This window comes from Rhea americana, unplaced genomic scaffold (assembly GCF_003343005.1).
Source record: "Rhea americana isolate MKP2758 unplaced genomic scaffold, rheAme1 scaffold_45, whole genome shotgun sequence".
Classification (NCBI taxonomy): domain Eukaryota; kingdom Metazoa; phylum Chordata; class Aves; order Rheiformes; family Rheidae; genus Rhea; species Rhea americana.
Window position 1 is genome coordinate 4,074,263 of NW_028186590.1, and position 25,258 is coordinate 4,099,520.

Below are 25,258 nucleotides of genomic sequence, written 5' to 3' on the forward strand. Positions count from 1 at the left end.
CGCGCCGCTCCCGAGGGCGGGCTGAAGGGAGCCTGTGCCGGGGGCTCCGCTCTTACTCCTGCGTTCGTGTTGCTGGGATGAGGGTCCGTCCGTCGGCTGTAGCTCAAAGGAGCCTTTAGCGTTTCACAAAACCTGCAGTAATTTTTTTTTGACGTACATTTTTTTTCCTCTCCTTAAAGCTCCTAAGTACAATTTCTGATGAAATTCGAATATATTTATTTGTTGAGCTTTTACAGTTTAACCGATTTAAAAAAAAAATCTGCTGATGCAGTTTTGCAAAATTGCTGGGAGCACATAGATTATTGACACAGGCAGATAATCTGCTAAATCCTTACCATTATGACTATGAAGGAAAGAGAAAACAGTAATGAAACAAATTACTTTTCACGACTAGAGTTTTTCAAGTTGGGGATAGCAAGAGTTTAGTATTGAAGATTTTGTAGCACATATGTTACACTGAACATACTTCTTACAGGTTTCTGTTGCTGTGGGGTGTTGGGTTTTCTGCTTTTTTAGTAGAGGTTCTGGGCCAGAAGTATTGCATGAACAAAACACTRCTTGTGTCAAAAAATTAATCAGAAGTTCTGATGTTCAGAAACTGCTTCTGGTTAATAACTCCTGTCATGTTACCTCCCTTCTGTCTTGACAGTGTGTAGTGGTGATGTGCGAACACCTCGTGTTTTTCCTGCACTCTGAATAGTGCGGTTTGTGCATACTCCTAGAAGAACGACAAGTGTCAGGGTGAAGGCTATTTGCTGTCTCTCGTGTGCCCCATGGCTGCACACTGCTCAGGCAGGTGGCTCACAAAAGATGGGTTTCATATCTCTGCAGTATGTGCATGTGTGCAGTATRCACACGCTCTTTACTTTCGAGATTCCTTTCCAAAGGTGATATCAACTTAACGCTGCACAGCATTCCTGTTGGAAGTTTCCATATTGGATGATCAGTGGACAAAGTTTTCAGTTAGTGTCTTTCATTTTCCCCTTATGTGGGGACTTGTCAATTTTAGGRCTAAAAACACAGTAAGAAAGGTAAGACTGTGAGAGTGTGCATGCACGTGTGTGTTAGGAATTCTGTATGACAGAAACGTAATGTGGACTGCGGTGGCAAGAACTTTCTGAGGTGGACCGCGTCCAAGTGGGATGGTATTCATACAGCAGATCTAGTAAAAGCAGACTAAATTTGTACTACTTTGAAGCAAAGGAAAAAGAAGGCTTTCAAATGTTACTTAAAAGGCTCTTYTAAGGAGTGTTAACTTTACAGGAGAAAGTGTTTTTCTCAGTAATCTGGAAACGCGTAAGAGCGTATTAGATCAGCCTGGGATACTAGAATTGCCATTACCCAAAGGTCTGACTTGAGACAAACGGTGAGGGTCAGACTTGTGAACCAAGTATAACTTGGACAAAAACGTGATAGAAATGTGTAGAGTAGGAAATAGGGCAGCTTGAACTGCAAGGTGAGGATTAGTGTGAGAGTCTGGTGTTATAGCTAGTATGAGTATATTTCACAGACTCTCTTGTAGTATATGTGAGTAAAAACGAAGTTGTTTACTTGGTCTTTTTAAGAGTATTACATTAAAGGCTAGTAGAGGAGAGGGGAAGAACTCTCTATCCGTCCCGGTCATTAATTTGCAAAACAAATGAGTGCTGTACCAAATGGATGTTAGTTCTATCACTGTAACTGAACTCAGTGTAATGGGAAGTGTAATTTTAAAATACATACATACATACGTGTGTGTGTATATGTACACAGAAACTTTTGGTGCTATCATGCTTATGTTGACTATCAGGCTTAAGAATACAGTTAAATTGATTGCTTGAAGTGTGATAGTTTTGCAGATTTTTGGGGTTTGATTTCAACCATTCATTAAAATACTGCTTTTCTCTGATTTAGTGTAACAAAAGTTACTGTTCAGAAATATAGCTATTATTCTGTTATTGAAGTGCTTTCTTTTAATATTTTTAATTTATTCTCTAGTAAATACAAAATGGTCTTTCTGGAAAAAAAAAGTGTTTTTTGGGTGATTTATCTATTGCCTTTCTGGCAATGCTGTTCTTCAGCATAACTGTACTAGTACTCAGTTTTTGTCCGTTTCTACCTCTTATGACAGATAATGTGTTGTCATTTTTTTATGCTGTATTGTGTAGATGATCTTATGGGAAATCTGAGGAAGGTTCAGGGTTAATGTCTGACCCTTTAAGGCTGTATTTGTTATCGTTATAGAGCTTATTATGTATTGATATGTATCATACACATTGATATTATGAATTGCATGTTTACTTTTCTTGAAATGTCAGAACCAACATTTCAAATACTGAAGACTTTGGAAAGATATCATACTTTTTGTTATTAATCCTAGTCTGAATTTATTTTCCTCCAGTAAGATTTCAAATGGACAGAATATGCAGAAATTCATATTAACAAAGTACCCCTCTTGCACGGGAGTTCTTTCCTGGTTTGGGGAACTAGAGATTTAGCAAATAGAGGTTTTTACATGTGCAGGAATTCCTGTGGTTTTTAATTGATAGTTAGACCTGAAATACAACCCAATGATAGACATTTCTTTTTGGATTTAGGATGGGGAAATGTTCAACATTTACTGTAGGAATGGAGAGTGCTTTTGAAAAATGGTGGGAACTCTTCTTATATTCTAACTCTTCGGATATTACGGAGCATCAAAGAGATTGTCATCTTTCTTCCAATCCTAGGTTTGAAGTTTCTCTTCCATGATGTTTGTACAATAGATAGCAGGCAAACTTTGGAGTATTCCTAAATGTGTGCATTCTCCAGAAGAGAAACATATAATCTCTTCCTGTTTTCTCAGTCTTCTGGTGGTTACAGTAGTGATACTGAGAAAACTAATTTTGAAGTTTACTTTTGAGGACCTCCTCTCTAAGGAATGTTGTCAGTCCCTACCTTCAGAGGTGCTGTGAGATTTCCATGCAGTCAGTACAGGAATTTGCTCAATTTTCATTCCATTTACTTGGCTACAGGTTTCCTAATAATAGTGAAAACTCTTTGGACTACTCATTAGCAGCAGAAGAAAATATTTTAGAATTATCTGCCTGAGGACTCTGGAAGATTACTCTTTCTTTTTTTTACTCATCTCCCATGTAAAGAATTGTCTGCACAAAACCGAAGGCCGTGGATTTCTGTATTTTCTTAAAGGAAGCTGAGGTTCTAGAGTGGCACAGAAAAACATAGTGTGTGTATATGTTAATTTATAGAAGTAGAGGTTACCATTAAGCATGGTGGGCAGTCTTTCCTGCTTTTTATTTTTCATGTTATTGAGAAACTGTGACATGAATAGTACAAACTTCGCTCTGCCTTCCTAATTTGTGTTTGGAGAGAACCTATGACAATTTTCCACATGCTATGATTCTACTCACTATTTTTCTCTGTACAGTAAAATTTCATTATTATTTATTTTAATTATTTTTGAACCATTGTCTGACACTTTTATCTCCTTCTGGAAGGATGTTAGGTTAGGACTGAGTGGGAGGGAAGTCTCAAGTATAATTCACATTCTTCTTCCTTTTCTTTATCATAATTCAAACTCTTTTACTTTATGTTTTTGAAGTCTTCTCTAGTCTCCGTCAGTCCTTTCAATGTCCAGATATGTTCTCTTCCTTTCTTTTATGTTTTTGAGAGGAGTTTTCTACCTGACAGTGAGAAATTTGTGACTCTCATGACTGTTACCTTGTATGGGAGGTCTCATTCATCATTTTCTGGCATTTGGATTTGGTAGTAAATGCTGCTTTTTTGTTAGTAGGTTTTTTAGCCTTTTAATAGCTTTTTTTTAAAAAAGTGAATTAGGAATATTCCCAGGACATCTTTATACCCTTCTTTCTATAAATATATATATATAAATATAAAAATATTAGTAATTCTATAAATAATAATGGCATCAGTGGATGCCTTGATACAGTTACAAATGTGTTGCCTGCACTGATACTTTTATGATCAGACTATTTGGATTTTTTTGGCCTTTTGCTTCAGTTTTCTGTACAAGRATAACATACATAATGGGTTATTTGTTGTTTTTGTTTCAGTAACAATTTTGGCTTTTATGACATGTTTCTGGAAGATGCTGCATAGATTTCACTACCATTTCACCTTTTCTACAGAGTTTTGGCTATGTCTGTAATTGAGACAACTGAGGGATGTCAGGGTATTTTGTTTTGTAGCAGGTAATACGAGACTGATCATCAAACTGTACTTCTAGTCACTTTTAGATACTGCTCTATAAGAAGGTGAGGTTTTTTGTGAGTCATCTTTTGTTGTCATCTTGTCACCTCCCATCCCGCCAATTGCTTTTGAACTCTTTTGTTTTTCCAGAGGAGTAGAGATCTTTGAGATCTCTACTCCTAGAAACTAGAACTGGAAATTTTGTGAATCTTGGTTGTATTTATGGAACAGCAAAATCAAAATTAGTGGCCCTGAAGAGAAGGTATCAGTATTTCCTCCGCATGGTTCAGTTCACTGCTAACATAGGGAAGAGAGCGTATGCAGGCATATGTGTGTGTATCCTGGAGAAAGGAGTGGAAGAGCGTGCAGGATAGCTTCAGATAGTCTAGGAGGCTGAGAAAACAAGATAAAAAAAATGGAGCTGTTGTAGGGGCAGGAGGCTGTAGAGATAGAGGAGAGAAATTATTTGGAGTGGGAGGGAAGGGCAACAGTAGATCTTTTCGTGTTCTGAAAGGCACTTCCATTGGGGAAAAAGCAGATTGTACCTTTCCCTCCTCCCCCTTTTGCCACCGCTTTAGCACCTATTTAGTTTAAAATTAGATTTTTATTTTTTTTTAGGTAGTGATGTTCTTACATAGGTTAAACTGTTTTGTGCTCTGTACTTCACTGCTTGTTTGAAGTTAATAATTTGCCTAGTGTGTTAATTTTTCTCACTACCTGTATTCATTATAGAATTAAACACAATGATAGATTTATCTAGCATATTTAATTTTTAAAAGCATATATTTTTAAATTTCCTGTTGTTGTTTATGTTTAACTGCAGAGTACGTATAGTATTTTCAGGTGAAGTTGGTCATAAGGAGCATTAACATCAGTTTTACACTGTAGTAAATTCGAAGTTGGTGTCCTGTATTGGCCAAGTCGGTTTGCAGGTTCGGAGGAGTAAATGGCACTTTCTTAATAGATGCTCAGCAGCCTGTGTTGTTGGATATCATAAAACAAAAGGAACTAACTGGCTACCCATTTCCCTGACCCTTCTGAAATGCAAGATATCAAGTGTTTTTCATTCTGCTGCTGAGGCCAAGAAATTTCTTCTCCTTTAGGAAAAATGGAAGAGATAATCAGTTGCTTAAAGAACTGGCTAAAATGAAACTGTRTAATTCTTTTCGTTAAATCACTGTCTAATCCTGTGACACAAACGTACAGGATGGAAGCTTTTTATGAGAACTACTAACATCATATAACTAGAGCTTAGTAGCTCATTACTGCATTCATATATTCCTGAAATGTCTTTTGAGTACTTCCAATAGAATATAGTAAATGTACTGAAAGTTTATTTAATTTTCTCATATGGTGTAATCTCCCTGCATAAAACTGGAGATTGTGCCGAAGGGGATCCAATCTCTGAGTTAGAGCGTAGTATAAATTAGAATACAGAATGGATAATGGTTACTTGGATATTGTAACTAACAGGCATGATTAAGAGCAAATAACTTCGGAGAAAGTTTTTTTAATCTTTGATGTAATGTCTGCTGTGAGTTAAAGAAGTAGCATTTAGGAAATGCTGCTGCTTGAATAACTTTTGTCTAAATAATCTATGGAAAGAATTGTATTCTAATGATATATGGGAGTATTTAGTTGTTAAAATGATTGTAGTACAAACATAAGTACTGATGTCTTGTAGTTAATGTACACAAATAATTTGTAGCTCACAAATATCAGGGGTGAAAATAATTCTTTCAAAATAAACTGTCCGGAGAACAGTAAAATCATTTTGATGTGATACTTTTGTACAGAGTAGTGATAAATTGTGTGTACAGATTTCTTAGAGCAATGAACTGTATGAAATTGCAAAGTCCCTGCTTTTATCTTATGCTGCAAACTCCATTTTGAATGTCAAGCTGCATGCCAACTATTTTTTAAGCCATGGAGGCAAAGAGAATGCAAATTATTAGCTGGTTTGGGTGTAGGGACTAGAGCATGGTTAGCTGCTGCGCTGCTCGGGGGGCTCCTGGGCCCCAGCGCCATGCCCCGTGGGACGAGTTGTGCCTCTGTGCCCCTCTGCCCTCAGCGTGTGGTGGGTCCCTCACTGTCCACCAACCCAGACCTTACCAGTCTCTTGCCAAAAAGATTAAACTTACTGTGTGCGTTCTTCCTAGAGTGGCACTTTGCCAAACTCTGGGTTCAGCAAAGGGTAGGTGTAAGAGCTAGGGCAGCAGGATCGGACTGGGGAGGGCAGGCAGACTTTGCAGCTGAGAGGAGTAGGACATCTCCTGGTCACTTCTCTGGGGAGCTGTTAGGTCAGCTTAAGTTATAATATGTAACTTCAACATCAGAATAGATACTTTCGTGAAACTGCAGCTTTACTCTTCCCAAGGAAGTTCAAGTGTTTTAAATAGTAGGTTAGCTTCTATGCAGAGCTACTTCACAGTGAAGGTTGGAGGAAATAAATTAGCAAGCTGTGGTTATCCTTCTCAGGTTGGTCAGCAGGTCTTTAAAAAGTTTTTGTTAATGGGCAAATACTCTTAAGTGCTGCAGAAGGAAGGGAATGTCTTTGTATCCTTATCCCAGGAATTCTCATGAAAGAATAATTTGAAGTGGAAGACACTGAATTTGGAATAGCTTATTCTGTGTGATTCTTGAATGGTGTAAAATCAATTGTAAAATTGAAACATTGGAGCAAAATCTTCCTGTCACGCACCCCAACTTTCTGGCCATATAGGCTGTAACCAGAGTGCACTCTCCCTGTCTTATAAAAAATAAGACTTGTCACATAGATGTTTTAGGTGTTTTTATCATGAGCATTGATGATATTTTGCTGATGTAGTAAAACGTAATGCTATATGACATGATTAATACTAAACTTAGAAATCTTTATCTACAAGAAAGAGCTGCAAGAGTATTTGTTATTATCATGAAAATGTTTTTGTTCAGTACCATGGAGTTATACCAAAGTTCATACTACTGATGTATTTTTATTAATGTTGTAGGGTATAATACTATGTTTGTTTGGCATGTCCAATTTAGCAAAATATGAATATCCTACTGATGACAGAATTTAATACAGCAGTCTAACAGAAAGGTTATTCAGAAGCACATCAGATGAGAATTTGAACTATGCAGTGGATGTTAGGTTTCATATCTACAATCGTGTTTGTAATTTCTGAGTTCATTTCTACTGGGAGCTCTTACTATACACCGTTGCAATTTTATTTCTACCAGACTTTACTGTTAGAGGCAGGATCACCTACAATTAAGAATAAACTTCCTCCAAAATGGAATTTTGGATTACTGTGGTTCAACTAATTATGATTGTATATCACCATAACACAAATATGTAATAGCTGAATCTTTACCTAGTGCATACTGGAAAATAATCTCTGTCACTTGTATAATCGACAAGTGCTTTGTCATCTAGCAAAATTGTTGTTTTTGCAGAAGGCACTGCTCCCTATTTGGAAGACAGACCTTCTCTGTGCCCTGTAATAGAAAGGACTGRTAGAAACTTGGAACAGTTTTATGGGTTTTGCTAGGTTTTTGATCAGGATAAGCATGGTAGCGTGTTTGGCTGAAGATGGCTGAAGCTCCTCTCCAGCTGTAGGCTAGTCTCTCAAAAGCTGGATGTTTTGCTTCAGCTGTCTTTTGGGTGATATATCTTGAATATAAGGCTTGTAATTGGGTGGAGTTCCAAAGCTAACATGTTATTTTGSAGTTTTAGGTATTGTATGACCAATAGCACTTCCTCATTTTCACTGCCTTTAAAAATAATTACTCAGTGAGAAAACGTTTGCCTTTCCATAGATGTTAAAAGTTCTCTTTTGACTCTTTAAAAATAAAGCCTGTGTACTGAATTTTAGTATACTGTAGTTTAGTTACAGTTGTCAGTGTTCCTGAAGCTCATTGTTGTTATGCTTAGTGAAGTTTGATACTTCCATTACAAGGAATCTTTGTATCATTTTGTTGATGTTTTTGTACTAATGGAATTTTTTATAACTTTTTTGTAACAATTTAACAATTTTTGTACATATAATGGAATTAACCCTCTGTATTATGCTTTGTCCTTAATTTTTTTCCTTCAAGTGTTACTTAAGTCTTGGTGAGGTGGGATTCAGCAAAGTTAAAATACTAAATACAGATGTCTACGGTTTTGGTGTAGTTGGTGGAGCCTAGAGAACTGTTCTGGTGACTAGTCACCAGGTGTCTGCCTAGCTGGTCCTTGGACTCCCTGCTTTGCCCATCTCTGACTGCCAAGGGAGTAGAGGTATGTAGTGTGAGCAGAAGGCTGTCATCTGTGTTTGTTTTGTATTTCTCTGTTTTTTTTTTTCCTTCCTTGACAGACATGATCTACTTGCTTCGTGCAAGCACATGTGCTTACAAGGTCATTTTTAACATGGGTCAGCTTCCATGTGTGGGGCCATACTGTATGGCCATGCAAATAATTGCACCAGCCTAGCTATGGGAGGGATTTTACGACATCTAACTGCTCAGTGCTGCTCAGAGTGACAGCCCTAGGTCCCTTCCGTGGGACAGGACTCTCAACAGCTTTGCTTGACTCAGCACTGGCATTTAGCATGGCTGCATGGCAAGTTGGCTCAAGAAGCTAAACTGGCAGAAAAAAAAAATGGCTCTACTCTCGGTGGAGCTCATCTGTATTACTTTTGAGCCATATCAGCAGTCCGATCCGGCTGCCTGCCATCTTACAGGAGCATGAAAGTTAGCCAGTGTCACAAAGAGAAGGGAAAAAACAGGTCTTTGGCCTTTACTGAAAGGCAAATGTAAATTTTTCTCTCAGAGCTGAGTTTAAGTAACTCTTACCCTCATTCCTTTCCCTGCTCAAATTCTTCTGAGATTTGCTTTTTTTTGTTTGGCCAATGATCTTTTTTCTGTGTTGTTGCTTGCTTTTTTTCTGGGTGTTCTTTGCTGTCTATTTCAGGTAATACCAAACAATTGAGAGCATGAAAGTGTCTTGCTTTTTTTTCTCCTTTAATTACATTCCAGAGTTTTCTCTTGTGTTTTAAAATTGTCAGTTATTCTCTTACAGAGGTCATGAATCTTTCGGAACTTCCATTTTTTTCCTGTGTTTTCATAGAGATAATACCTATCCTAAATTCTCTTGTAAAGTTTGTGGGACAAATTTACAAGTGTTAAATAATAGGAATTCTTGATTTTTGTCCATCTTTTACTTTGTAGTTGTAGTACCTTATTTCAACACAAAGTTCCAGTTATTGCACCATAGCTGGAGACCTCCTCAGTGTTGGTTGCCTAATTTTCAAGTACTTAGATTAGGTTCTTTATCTTATTCTGTAAGTAACACTTTCAGCATTTTCTAAAAATAGAAATCAGAAGTGTACAGTTCAGATGAATAATAAATTGTAAGGTTTCTTGCTGCATTTTGCTTAACTTATAAACTCTTCCAGTGTTTGGAATTTGAGATCGGATATGATTACCATCACATACAGATTTGCCACAGAAATCACATTCTAGAATTTCTAGTCACGTGGCATCTTCTTTAAAGGGACTTACTAGCTTTATACCCTTTTCACATTTTGAGGGTGTATTTGCAATTCATACATTTTCCCACTCTCTCCTAACCTACCTTCCAAATTTTCCTGTAAAACACTAAAACCTTTTTCTTCCTCTCTGAATTTTTTGTATCGTATCTCCAGTCAAGTAAAAGAGGTCTTATATAAATAGAGAATTAAATAAAGCTGTACTACTAGAGATGGAAGCATCACTTGTTTGGGGTTTTTTTTTGCCTYTTCTTTTTCTCCTCTATTCCTGGATCCTGCTTTTAAAATTATTAAGGTTATTTCACTTGTGCAGAAGGACCAAGTAGGTGGCAGACTTACTGAGAGTGAAAATAAGGAAAATGACTCTCTCAGGTACATGATTTGGGGAGTGTTTGTGGTGATGGTGCCTTTGTTAAAGGTCCGCACCTACAACTAATTACTGATTTTTTTTAGTTTTGTCTTAGAATCACGTGGGTTGGAAGCTGCATGATTGGTGRCAGGATCATGCAGGTTGGAACCAACTTCCTGCCCAAAGCAAGCCCAATTAGAGCAGGTTACTCAGGACCTTGTCTAGTCCCTGCAGCCTCTCAAATCAACCTGGCCCAGTTCTTCACCACCCTCATGGTACAAAGTAAATAGGAAACTTCAACTCAATATAAGAATCTATGTTCCAGCTTGTGTTTCATCCTTTTATGTTACACTTCTCCGAAGAGTTGATTTTGTCTTCTTTACACTTTTCCGTTAGGTAGTGAAAGTCAGCAATAAGGTCTCCCTCAGCTTTATCTTCTTAAGGCTGAACAAACCCAGCTCTCTGAGTCCTTTCTTGTATGTCCGTGTGTTCCAATCCTCTGACCAACTTGACAGCCTTCCACTGAACTTGTTCCTGTGTGTCAATATTTTTCTTATACTGGGGAGTACAAAACTGGATGTTGTACTTCAGGTATGGTCTCACGAGGGCCGAACGGAGGGGGAGAGTTTGTTGCCCTGACTGCTGGCTACCTTTTTGCTGATATGGCGTGCCATTGGCCTTATTTGCCGTATGGGTGCACTGCTGCCCYGTGGTGGACCTGTTATTCACTGGGACCCTCCTAGCCAGTCAGTCCCCAGTCTGTACTGCCACAGGGAGTTATTCCAGCCCAGGTGCAGGACTTTGCATTTGCTTTTGTCAAACTTCATGAAGTATCAGCTTACTTTTCTACCCTGTCCAGTTCTCTGAAAAGCTGCCCTGGCCTCTAGTGTATCAACAGCTTTCCCCAATTTGGTATCATGTCCAAAATTGCTAAGTGCACTGTATCCCATCATCCAGATGATTAATCAAGACATTGAACTATATTGGCCCCGGTATTGATCTATAAGGGATGCCACCAGTTAGATCTGTCCTGACAGTCACCACCCTTTCACTCTGATGGTCCAACTAATACTCCACCCACCCTAACTTCCATTTTTCTAGTCCCTAGCTCCCCAAGCCAGATACAAGGATCCCGTTGGAGACCATGCCAAAGACATTGCTGAAGGTCTTTGCTATACCCTTACCCACACAGTCAGCCCCCTCATTGTAGAATGCAGTCAGGTTAGTCAGGCATGATTTGCCTTTGCTTAATCCATGTTGGCTGTTCCCATTCTTGGCCTCATGTAGCTGGAAATGACTTTTTGGAGAATTTGATCCGTAGCCTTCTCAGGGACAAACTAGTCTGTAGTTTGCTATGTCTTTTTGCCCTGTTTGAAGGTGGGTGTGATGTTTTTCCAGTCATCAGGAACCTCTCCCAGTTGCCATGATGTTTCAGAGATGATAGAGAGTGGTTTGACAATGACATGGGCAAGGTCCCTCAGCACCCTTAGGTACATCCTGTCTTGTCCAGTGGGTTTTAACATGTCCAGTTGGCGTACATATTCCTTAACTGTATCTTTATCAACGGTGATGCTGCATTCGCACAGATTCTGCTGGTAGATTTGGGAAGCCAAAGGGCAGAGCTTACCAGTGAAATCTGAAACAGAAAGCATTCAGTGCCTCAGCCTTTTCCATATCCGTTATCGCTATGCCTCGTGCCTCACTGAGCAGTGGGCCYACGTTTTCCTTAGTCTTCCTTTTGCTGGTGATGTACTTAAAGAAGCACTTTTGAAGTACTTATGCATTGCTCACTGATGTTATTGTATCAGCAGCATCTTTGGGATACCTCTACTTCTCTGCTAGGAGAATCAGTGGAAAGGACCAAGAAAACATTAGCTGTCAGTTGTGTGGTTACCACTGGTGTCTTATTGGAAAARCCTTTAAGGAGATGTAAAGAGGATGTTTACTATTCTTCAAAACTATTCTCCTTTTATCTATTTCTGTTAGTCCTTGTTGTCAATGGTTCTCAGATAAAGAAGTAAGYAGAAAATGTCAAGCACACTTTGACAAACGATCAGACTTACTGCACAGCTCTATATTCTTGAGTCTAGCCATTTTGTACCGTATTCTGCACTGCAGTTGCAACACCATCAACGAGTATGGGAGTCCTCAAGAAAAAATGTCTTGCCTCTGAAAATGCCGATGCATTTTGTCTTTGGACTACAGATCGTGCTACGGACTACAGATAGATACTTTTTCTTTGCAAATTCTTTTTGCTCAGGAGTAGGTACTCTGTATTTGTCATGGGCTTTCTGTTGACATAACATTCTTGAAAGGGTACTTTCTGTCACATATCTTAAGAAATTAAATTGTCTTTGTGTGTAAAAGAATGTGCATGCCTTGTATGAACAGATATAGTAGAATTTACCAGTAACCTTGCCTATATGCTTCGTGTAGTATCTCACTATCAGTCTGTGTTTGCTCCATATTTTCTGTCGTTGGAAATCAATTTGACAGCTTTTCTACAGCAAATTTAGGGAGGGGAAGGTTGAAGCGTCTTTGAAACAGTAGATTTACAAATCTTTACCTATAAATGTAGGTTAGACTGTAGTTCCATGCAGATTTCTTTAGTATCATTAATGCCTAAAATAATCTCTATTCCTTGATACTGCTTGCCTCTGCTGTGCTGGTACAGCTGCAGTGTGGTAGTGCAATTGAACAGAGGGAAGAACTGATCTGGTTGATAAAACTTTCGGTGTTACATTCCCCCCCCCCAAGTTATTTTCAGCTGAATCCATTTTCTTCCCCAGGATTACTCTTAGGTAAAGAAACAGTTGTGCTGACATGTGCAGGGCAGGAGGAAGAACCAGCAGCAGCAGCTTGTGGGAGGTGAGGGGTGCGTAAGCCAGTTCATGCGTCTTTGCTTCAAAATGTGAAAATGCAGCTTCGCTTACGGCTAAACGGTTGACCTACTAGAACTGATCATACCAAAATGGGAAGATAAAAAGCTATTTAGCCTGGAAGCCTCCCTGACAGAACAGTGAAACAATAGGGAAGGTAAASCAAATTATTTCTGTGTCAGATTTTTGAGTGCTTGTATCCTCTTAACGGTAATATATGATGGCTCTAGCTGACTAAAAGATTAGAAAGATGGTAAGATTTGTTTTGATTTTACTTTAACAGGAATTTGCATGGATGAAGTGAGAATCATTATGAGGCGCTTAAATTAATTTGCCTTTTTCCTGAACAGCATGGCATCTGTGATAAGGTTGTTGAAGTTGTAATGTTCTAAGCATTTGTATGATAAAGCTTTTATAATTTACTCTTTCCCCAGTTATATTGGTCTGAAAAAAGATCTACCTGGAAAAAGACCTTAGGTTTGAGTTTTGTATGGTTTTGGTTTTCTTTATTGTTTTGTAGCTTAGTTTTTTTGCAGTTACATCAGCTGATCTGATAATAACATATATCTASGTATGTGTATCGTTGTTTGATACTTTTCTTCATTCCAAACTCTTCAGGATACTTTATTCTTGTCATATCAGCTCATGTTAAAATGCTTGCAAACTTTTTATGAACAATTTTATTGTATGTTTAGGGTGGTTCTTTCTTGGAGATAGGTAAAGAAATGTGCTCTCAGACTGAAGACTTGTAAAAGCTTTTATGTGTTGAAATAGAAACTTCTATAGAARCTTCTACTGTTATATTTGGAGAGGGGAAAGGTTCTCCTGGTAATCCAGTGATTCATCTGAAAGGTAGCTCTTCGCGAGGCTAATAAATGCATCCACCATCACGCTTAGAACAATGATAAATAAGAAGAGGTATGTTATTTTGGTCATGGCAGCTTAGGAGTTATGTAAACACACCATGTTGGAGGCTTAGAGCAAATGCATGCTGCTTATTTAAAGAGACTTAAGAAGGCCCCCAAAATGCTGGCATAGCTGGAGAGTCCTATAAGAGGAGATACTTGAAGTGAAAATGTCGTTCTTCTTAAAGTTGAAGTTCTGTCCAAATGAGGAAAATAGAGAAGTTTAAAAATGYTGGTAGATTAAATTTAAAGGTTTTAAGAGGAACCTGAGGATAAGAGAGCTATTGACTGTAGTATACTTGTTGGTTAATACCATCTTTCTACTGCAAGTAAAGAAGATAGCTAATAAGATACTAGATTTGTAAAAGGTCAGTGGAGGTATTTGGGGAATTTCACACAGTGAGCTTTTTATGACCATACAGCCTATGTTGGTGGAAATGGTAATAAAGACCAGAATTAATTTCATAGTTGCCTCTCTCTACTAAAGGGTCAGAGAAGGTGCCATTGGATAGAATGGAAAACCACATAAGGAGTAACTATCAACAAATGGAAACAGGGGGARAATGGTCAATTTTGTTAACAGAAGAGGTAGCCAGTTGAATTCCACAAGGGTATGTGTTAAGGTTGGTGCAGATTTAAGGAAGAGGGTTCAGTAATGAGCTGACAAAGTTTATTAACGTCCTAAACTTTACTTGGGTTAGTCGAAAGGGTACTTATTGCAAAAAATGCAGAAAATGCCCAGGATTTGGCTTATGTGGGTTAAAATTGCACATAAAATTCAGTGTAGGTAAGCGCAAAGTAATGCAAGTGAAAGTAATAGGAAGGAGAAGAATCTGTCCTAATTTCTGTAGGCAGTGATTGACTCTACTGGTTCTTACCAAACATGAATGAAAAGGTGGGATTAATAGTACACAGATTTATGAAAATGTCAATGCGGTTCTTCATGGCAGTCAAAATAGCAAATCTAGTCTTAGGAATTACTAGGAAAGGAATAGAGAACAGAACAGAAAAAATCATGTTGTTCCCATAAAAATTCTCTATCTTGATTATTTCCACACTGTTGGTATCCCCTCTTCACCATCTCAAAATGGATACAGTGCAACTACAAAAAGTTGAGAGATGAGCATTTAGAGTGATTTAATGGTATAAAATAGCTTTTGTGTGAAGAAAGATTAAACTAAGGTTTTTCAGATTGGAAAAAAAGATGACTATGGAAGAGCACAATATGTAGCTGTCTGTAAAATCACGAGTGAATGGGGAGGGATTGCTTATTATTGTCTCCCATAATATAAGAACCAGATGAGTGGAGTACCAAATAGGATCAGCAGATGCCAGATTGAATCAGGACAAACAAAAGGAGATACTTATTTATATAATACATAATTAAGCTAGGGTACTATTTGCAGCAGGATGCTGTTGATTCTATAAAATAACGTTGATTGGAAAAGCAATTGTGAAGAAAAAAAGCAAAGTAAAGGCCATTAAAAACAAAAACGTTACCTCTGGCTCGGAAATCCTTGGTAGCTGCAAGTAGCTGGAAGCTGAGGCTGCATGTGTGATAAATATTGCTATGTGCCCTGTTTTTATGCTTTTCCCTAAACATCTGTTGTTGGCCGCCATTTTTTTTCTAGCAAAGCATAGGGTTGCATTCATGATTTTGAAATGTATTTCCAATTATGCAGAGAAAAGCATAGTGAGACAAGACACAAGTTACAGCAGAACCTAAGCTGCTACTTAATCTGTCGTACCGAATTTTTGTGAGGCAGCTCTTTAGTTGCAATGATGAAGGCCTAGGTGAACAACACCTTGTCTTAATGAGTGCTGTTACCCTGTTCTGGATCTCTGTCACTTAAGAATACCCCTCAATACCATCRTGTTGTAAGAATATCTCCACACCGTTGGATATTGCAAGAGATGGATCTGTGATTTGATGTGATATGATCGTTCTCGGTTGTACAGCTTTTACTTAATTTCAGGGTTAGCATCAATTTTAGTTAGCATCAGATTTTAATTCAGATCAGCATTAGATGTTTGATTATAAAAGGTATATTATGTTAAAACTGTATTTGGGACTTATAAAATCAGCTATGTCTTTTGTCTGGAAGAATTAAGTCTGTTAGAGTATTAGAGTTTTGAATCATGAATGCGAGGAGTCTTTCTGCTTGTTTGTATAGCTCATATTACCAAGGGAACCTTTAATTTACAGATGTCGATAAAACGGTCAAAAGCCTTGTAAAACTGCCTTATTTCATAAGTTTTAATAATATAATAACCATATATTAGTAGTCAGGATACTTGTGTTTATTTAGGAAAATGAGTCACTACTGCATTGATGAACTTACATTGTCAAATGATAGTTAAATGTTGACATCAACAAAGTGAGTATCAGGGAAAATAAATACAGTTTACTCCACTAGTTCATATTGATTAATAACTTGACCTGAAATCAAGACTTACCTTAACTTGTTCTCATTTCAGCTTTGGCGAGATCAGAGTCCAAGAGAGATGGAGGTTTTAAAAATAATTGGAGCTTTGATCATGCTGAAGAAAGTGAAGGAGACACAGAAAAAGAGTAAGAATGCTTTTATCTAGGCTATTGAAAGTATWAGTGGCTATGTATAAAGACATACCTTTTTGTAATTTATTAATAAGCAACAGTATATAATGCTGTAAAGGCTTCAGCAATTAAGAAAAAAATTTTTGGAAGAAGTGATTACTTTTAACTAGTATTTCYGTATAAAAATTGCATTATAATGTAAATTTTACTGTCAGCATGGAGTTTACAGCATAGGGTACAACCAATTTAAGTGTTGTGATTATCTTCAGAGCTATAGTACATCTAAGGAACAATAAATATRTTAACCTGCAAAGGAAGGAAGTGAAAAGGTAGAGTATCAGACCAATTTCAGTTTTTCCTTTTAGCAATGATACTGTTCATTACCTCACAGTTACAGCTAAGGTATTTCCATAACTGTAGGCCTAGATCAAGGGAAACTGAGTTGAAAAGACTGTAGGTTTTTCTGGCTTGTGTTTATCTCATAGGGTAGAGCTAAGACTGACTTTGTTCCATGGTAGTTTATTTTTTTACTTAATGTATTTGGATCTCTACCAAAGCTCATATCTGATGTGTGTAGTTAGAATAAATACTCCATCCTTGCAACATTTTATTGCTACTGGTATGTTTTCCCAATCTTAATGTTCTTTTAAAAATTCATATTTTTTTTAGAAATAAATATAAATTTCATGTACGAGCAATGCACAGGAAACTAAGTATTTGAAAAGTCTGTATTTGAAATCATCCAATGGTGTTAAAATGTTTGACACTGAAGTGGTAACTATTGTAGGACTTGATTTTTTAATTTTATAATAGATTTGTTTGCAGTTCTCAGATATTTGGGGTGTAAAAGCTGTAAGTTTAAAGAGAACATTTGTAGAAACTGCATCCTGTGATTAAATACAAAAATAATTCCTGTATGGATCTGCAGTTTGACCTCTCTAAAGATCTTAGGAGACCAACGCAGAGTAATAGTTTTTTGGGAAGATATTATTCTGCCAAATAAAGTGTGTAGGAGGGAAGTAGGAAAGTAGTGATTAAAGCAAAGAGTTCATTGAAGTATGAGGTAAGCGTTAAGACCTTTTGTCAAAACAGAAATTTATCAGAAATTAGAGTTCTCAAATTAAGGATGTTTTAGTTTTATAAAATTAAACATACCTTTTCTTTATTGGCAATTTTGCATCCATTTCTGGCATATAGTAATATGTTTCAAGTGTAATGGCGAGTTAGTGTTTGTCCTGAAGAAATAAAATAACATGCATTTGTAAGCAGGGTGATTTGGTTCTTCTAAAAAATACTGGTGTTTTCCAGCTGTCTCCAGATGATTTAAGAATCACAGAAGGAGAATATGTATAGAGTGGTGATACTAATTAAAAAAAAAAAAAACTTTGAGAAATTGATTATAGGATATATGCTTTATATAATGGTATCTGATTTTTTGGAGAGTATTTCTGAGTGGTTGCTCATTCCGTTCAATACTATTAAAATTTTCCCATAGTGATGTATTGAAATCTTATTTACAACAGTAATTCTTACTTTATACCTGTGAATTACATAGACTCTTATTTGCTGATACAGATTAAAAAAAAAAAAATTTTGAAAATTCTTAGGATTATTTTAAACTGAAGATCCCTTTTTTTTCTTACCATTTTCTAATAATCATTTCAGACAGTTCCCCCTTCCCCCACACGCTCCAAACAACTATCTATTTTAAGCTGCCCAAGTATTTTTTTTTTTTTTTTTGGTAACACTTGCTTTTTGTATTAATGGCATTGCAAGCTTTGTTTTGAGCACATTTTTGAAATAATTTTTGTATTTTGCTTTTCTCATATACTTTTCCTTTGTATAGATATTGACAAAATGTTGGCAGACAGGAATCTTTAGAAAACAATCAGCTTAATAATGAATCATCCTTTCTTTCTCTCTAAATTTCATTTAACCTTTTATGCTAAGAATCTCAACCTCAGTCCATGTAATTGTTCTAAAAAAAAAAAAAAAAAAAAAACCCTTTGATTTCCTACCCCCTCCTGACCCCTAAATATTTTGAGCATGTTGTGCAGTAAGTATATCTAGGGAAAATTTTTTTAGTGTTGTTTTTATTAGCTGTGCTATGCTGATATTTATTAGCAATGCCTGTAATTTACTGCATTTCTTCATGGAAAAAAGCTACAAATCTCCAGTAAGTGACTGGATGTGTGTCATGCATTGTAATGTCTGATTTTAGCAAAGCCTTTTGCCCTTAATACAATTACTTAATACAAAATGAGTTTGTTTTGAACTGGCCCAAAGATAACATTTTGCCACTTAAAGGATTGGCTATATTCTTACGTTAAACCTATGAGGATTCTGTTGATGACTTGGTCGGTTGGTACTTGGTAGAAATTTGCTTGCAGCTCATCAGAATGTAATACCAATCATCAACATAAATTTAAGCTTTGTGTTGTTTGTGGATAATGGTAAAAACATACTTTGTTCAACAGAGCTTTCTAATTAGCTATTGCACGGTTCTTAAATTTTTAAACTGAAAAAAAAGGTCAGTAGAGATTAAATAGAGTATTTTTCTGTTCAGTGCCTAAATTTAAATGTGTAACTGTGAACTCCTTGGAAAGGACTCTTGTTTACCTAAATTACTTAATCTCTCTCTCACACACACACACTTATGTCATTGTATATCACATACGCATATATCTGCTAGTTACTTTAACTTGCATTTAAGTGATCATGTTCTAATATGAAAATCTCTTGAAAAATGAAAAATTATGGAGACATATCCTCTCCACAGCAGGACCACTGAGCACATTTCAGTAATTTAAAATGTTATTGTCTCTTTGTGCATGTGTGGTATAGTGGAATTATTTTTTCCTATGTCTGTATAAATTATATCCTTTAGTGTAATCATGCGATACAAACATTACTCAGTTGCTATGTATTTTGCTGTCTGAGAAAACAGACTTTTGGTACTGATGCATATATATTCATGTTCCGTAAAATCTAAAAATACTGGTTCTTTAAAAACATCCAGTTCTCAAATATTTTTCTAATCCTGTCATTTTACAAGCATCTTACAAGCCTTAAAAGAATAGACACTCTACAGGGGCGTTTTGAAACTTACCCTGATTTCTGTACGATCTAGAACTGGTGCTGTAGAAGGAAAAAGAATATCAAGAGGGGATTTGTCTAGGTTAATACAGTAGTGAATGCCAGAGCTGCAAACTGTAATATTCATGGATAGTTTGTAAAGAAGTGTCTCCTCTATTCTCCTGCATTTGTGACGCTTTATAATTGGAAATCAGTGAGGGCTGAGACCGTTGCTGCTCTTACCATTAAGCACCTAGAACTGTTGAGATCTAGAAATAAAATGCAAACTGTGTCCGCACCTAATTCTTGTTAACAAGAAACTCCCATTATTCYTCCCATATCAAAAACAACTGTGTGCAGTTTCAGAGTGCAGTTCTTACCCTGTAGCTCAAAAACTTTTTTTCTTTTATTTGATGCATGGGTATCTGTATTATGTAAGAATAATTGTAACATGAAGAGAAGTCTTGAGTATGGAAGTTCTTAGGACATCCGAGTTAGAGGAAGGAGGACTGAGCAACTACGTTGTGTATCAAGAGCTTAAATCACTGTGTATATGCAGTCAGCATGTTGCACCTGCAGCTGAAAATGATGCTCCCACCTTCACCTCCGTCGTGCCCCCCTCACCCCACCATGAGCTGTAACTGCTTCCTTGGACCTACTGGCATAACTGCCTGTATCACTATTTAATTATTTACCTCAATGATCTTCGTTTAAAAAAAAAAAAAAAAACTTACAATTAAGAGTTGGCTAAAAGTTGTATCATTTTGTTGTAGCCAAGGGAGGAGTAACCTTATCAGGGACAATGTTGAGCAGGTGAAGAGTAGACTGGAAGCAAGGATGTGTTACTCTGATAGCAGCTAGATTAAGTTAACATGTATGATTGTTGTCTTATTTTTAATACTTAAGATTATTTGAGGATAACTGCCTATTACTGAGCAGAATACACGTTCATATTATCATGAGTATTTTTAGATATCGTCTCTGAAATTATAATATTTGAGAAGTACAAATATAGAAGTATTAAAGAAATGCATTTTAATGAGCAGTGGAACTAAATTAAATATGCTATTTTAGGAAGGCATACTTTGGCAGTAATTGATATGTGGTAATATTTAATATACAAATTATCCTCCTGAAGCATTGTGAAGTTTGATAATTTTAAATTACATACTTCTGTTTAGGAACAAAATAATACTGTTTTGTATTTAATTTAACATTTGATTCTATTTATGCATAAAGTTTTATAGAATGTTTCATAATAGTGCTGAAGGTTAAACAGTATTTTTTATTTTGAATTAATCATATTCTTTTAATTTTGCTTTTCCCAAAATGATCACTTCAAATTCAAATTCCCTAATTTATCTTGATCAYTGTGTTGCCCACTTTAGTATTAGTGTTGTTTTGGGTGCATGGATGTGATGTATATGTGATACACTTTTGAGTTAAAGAAGGAAGTAAAAACAGCCTTACTTTGTATATGTTAAAAATGTTTTGTGGGTGCTCTGTTGCATTACAGCATATCTGCTTTTCTCTCCCACACTTAACTGTCTAGTGAGGCAAATCTGCTCAGCATAGATGACAGTGATGGGCCGTTCAGTCCAAATGAAGAAAGGAAGGTAAGTGCTCTGTGGTAAAATGAAGTGCATCTGGTGGTGAAATGTATCTTTAAAGATGGTTTGATTCTTAAACAATGTTGCGTAATAATCTGTGCCATACTAAAAATAAAAATTTGTGTTGTTTGCAACATATGTTCAAGCTGTTTGCATACCTTTACTGTTTTTGCTGCTCTGACTTCCAGAGGTCTTGTTGATGTTGTATTCTGAAAATATTAGCATGAATGACTAGTTTTAGGTTTAGACAATTAGCATTTACACGTTTACAAAAAAAAAAATTCCTAAAAACCATAATGTTTTATTAAAAAAGTATTTCTAGTTGTTACTGTGGGATTCATAGTTTTGTGTGCATGTATTTATTTACTTATAGGAGTGGACACGCAGGCAAGAACTGTGTGTTTTGTGTTTTTTGATGATTACGAGGTATCTTATTACTGCAGTGATGCTTCATAATTTTCTGAAAATATGAATRTTTTATGTTGTAAGGTATCCTAGCAAGGAAGGGTATTTATACTAGATTAAAAGAGAGGAAGCAATTTGAGAAATTAGACCAGAGTTATTTTATGCTTCTTGATTCTGTGAGACAGATAAAAATTTGAGTGTCATTATGTGGAACACTTCCATGTTTCCAAGGTGTCCTGCCATACACACACTGTGTCTCCCACAGTGTGTGTGGCGGGACATGCAACTTTCATGTCTACAGCATATATGTTTGCGATTAGGAGGCAAAGTGCATTGCAGTGGCAACTCTTTCAAAAAGTTACATTGTTCTCCCTGCTCTTCTGATTTTCCATTTGCCCTAAGGATGCCATTCCCATTATTCTGTCTCTAAAACGTGACTGGATGCAACTGTGATGTTACTGTATGGCATGAAGGACGCTTGCTGCTTTTTTTTTTTTTTTTTTTTTAATGTTTTCCATGTTTTTCTGAGAGACGTAAAGCTGTTTCAGATGTGATGTTATTTTCTAGCATAAATGGTCTGCTTAGACAGAGGAGTGGGAGGGATCCTAATACATTATGGAAGTCTGCTCTCCAGGCAAAAAAAAATCATATTATTAAATAAAATATTATTAAATAAAATTATTCTTAAACAGATGTAATTTTAGTTTGAACAATGAGCTTTAGAAAAGTTGATAGGAAACTTAAGAACAGGGCTTCTGTTGAAATTGGCTTTGGGTAGTTTTTACATAAAACTTAGTACAAAAGCAGTCTGAAAATGAAGCCAAAATAATATTTATGTAAATATTTTCTTTTTTTTCTTTTAATCTTTTGAACAAGTTTTTAAATGTATGTGAATTGTGTCATTACAGTCACTTCGTTGTCGGCCAGGAGCTGTTGGCACCAGTGGTGATTCTATAAAAACATACGCAAGGCGAGGCAAAGCTGGCAGCTTGAGACTTTTTAAAGGGAACTCAATTGGCCTCAACATGATGGGAAATAGCAAGAAATTAAGGTAYGGAATTTAGTCTTACAGTTACTTGTTTACCTGGTTGTTGGTATAAACCAATGCTGTAATAAATAAATGCAAACTACTTTTTCATTATTTGCTGTGTATTTAAGGAAGGTACGTTGTTCTGTACTTCTGAGCAAAGATACAGGACGAGATTGTTAAGACTGTCCTCTTCCAAAATGTTAAATAATGCTTATTTAATGAAATGCTAAAAGATTACTAGAATGAACTGAGTTGGAGCATTCASTTTCATACCTGTACCTTACCAAGGCCTGCATGTGCTACTATCTTTCCCCTAGAGTGCTATTTAATAGAAGAATTTTTCTGTCAAGAGTTTCTGCCTCTTCATGACTTTGAATTTCCAAGGCTAACTCAAGATGCTTTTTTCTTTTTCTTACTGCAAGATACCATATGATCTTAGGAGTCACTGACTATGACTACTCTAGAGGCTTTGGCTTCAGCAAATCTCCATGCTTCTAGATCCCTAGATCATAGGTCAAGATTGTCACTTGCATTTGAAGCTTACAGGAGCAGTGTTTAACATCCAGTGCTGCACCTGCTTGTTATTACTGCCCCTAGCTTGTAGCAGACTGATCTCTTAATTTAATCTATGAGAAAAAGCTACATATTTATGTAAGTTTTTTCTGAGAGGGTTTCTATATTGCTAAAATGCCATGAATTTGATTACTTTTTCAGAAAAGATCATAAAGTAGCTAGCAATAGCAGGGCCAGTCATCAAATCCGTAGCTGAGCCATGGAAGTYTTTGTCTTTCTATTTGTGCTGATCAGTAGGGCACTGTTGGCTAGTAGAACTGTATCATCAGAGTTCCTTCAGAAGGTAAACCCCATAGGTACTGTGCAATGCTTGTCCTTTTCTGCATGTCTGATCTTTGAACCTGATGTACAGAGAATAAATCCAGAATTTGATCTGGACCCATCCTTCAACTTGATAGAGAAGAGTGAATACAACAGTTGTACTCCATACTTAGTCAAAAATTAGAACTCTTCCTGTCTTTATGTTTTAATTGTAGCCTGTTCACAGACATCAATCTATCCTGTCAGATTTCAAAACCTCGATGACATTTTACACACTATTTTAAACAATGTGGTAYATACTGCTCTGATTTTGTTTTTCTGTAGCACGCATACGGTCTTAAATTCATGTATTTTCTTGGGGGTAAAAAAAAAAGAAAAAGAAAAGAAAAAAAGAAAAACTACCTCCCACAGCTCCTGAATTTTCTTCTGTAACTGGTAAAAGAAGATCAATCTTTTGAGTTTTTTCTCCCTGGAAAGATGTTTGAATTCTGCTGTAATAGAGACTGTGCAAACAATAGGTTAGCTTATTAGGTGAACAGAAAATATTCTTATGCTGCATTCTTTTTTATTTTTTTGTGGCTTAATTTTGGAAGGTAACAGTGGAACTTCAAGTGATCCGTAAAACTCTGCACTTGTAGTAGCTCAGGTTATTGGTATTAAAACCAGCATGCTTTAATATAGGGAATCATTTGGATATGTGAATATGAAGAATTGTATACTAAGTGTCTTGAATAAGTTTTACCATATTAACTTGTCTGTCATTAACRTTTTACTACATATACATTTTATTCGATTTTCAATAATTAACTCCTCAGAAGTCTGAAGACTCATGATTTCTTTTCCAGCTAAATGTTCTTAATGAAGAAAAATGAAGAAAAGCAAGGCATGTAAACTTAATCACTCCCATCCCTTCACTGTTTAAAAGATTCGCCTTTGCCCTTAGAGTACTGTTGTGTAGGGTTTGTTCACATAGACCTAAGCCAAATCACTGCCTACCCAGTGTGCAGTGCAGCACCAAAACTACCTGTTGCGTTGTCTCCACGCATGTGTCTGAGGAGAATGGCCGTTTTAAAAAAAAGATTTTACTGGGCTTTTTGGTAGGAGTGCACATGCGTTTTTTTTTTTTTTGTCCCATTCCTTTTGTAGGAAACAGGACAGTGTTTTGTTTTTTGATGTAGACTAATGGAATGTTTTTGGAAATTTATATATATATATATATATATATATATATTTTATATATGTGTGTGTGTGTATGTATATAAAATACATTTAATAATAGAAAGATTTTTGTTAAAAGTTTTGTCATTGCACAAGTGTCTTATTTTCAAGCATGCATAAACACTTGAATAAGGAAATAAATAAATCAGGAGCTTGGCAGCTGTTGCTAGCTCAGTTTTTCCATCCCATTTTTATACTTTGTGTGTCAGTTAACAAATTAGCACTGTACTTCATTGTTTTTCTTTGATTTATGCTATATAATTGCATTTTTCTGTTTCAGTCTTTGTTTTTTAGTACACACAACAAATATATAAGGTTATATCCAGGTTCCTGAGTTTCCCCTGCCTTCAAACTGTTCATTTTTATGGAATTGACCATGTTACTTCTATTCCTTGGAACTGTCATCTCAAATTTTCATTTTAAAAGATAAAATGTTGTTGCCAAGCTGTCATGACTTCTTTGCTGTGTTTTAATGGTATAAAGAACATACACAGGCTCTTTCATTTGTTGCGTTTTGAATACTCCTTACCCTTTAATATGTTATTCCTTTTAGTGCTCTGAAACTAGAATCTTCTTCTATCTGGCTGCAGGATTTGTAATGTAATCCAGCCTTACTACAAAATTTTTCTCTTTTTTTTTTTTATTCAAGCAGTCATACTTGACTGTGAATGTGTTTTTCTAAAGTTTTAGAAAGATGT

The 25,258-nt window shown here is 36.3% G+C and overlaps 1 protein-coding gene across 1 annotated transcript in view; it reads left to right on the forward strand.

Annotated features, from left to right (window-relative positions):
• Window positions 1-25,258, forward strand: part of SENP6 (SUMO specific peptidase 6) — an 88,114-nt gene that overhangs the window by 9,146 nt on the left and 53,710 nt on the right. The window contains exons 3-5 of the mRNA XM_085316089.1: window positions 16,310-16,403; window positions 21,016-21,079; window positions 22,387-22,529. Coding sequence (XP_085172215.1) covers window positions 16,310-16,403; window positions 21,016-21,079; window positions 22,387-22,529 — 301 coding nt within the window. The remainder of the gene's footprint in view (window positions 1-16,309; window positions 16,404-21,015; window positions 21,080-22,386; window positions 22,530-25,258) is intronic.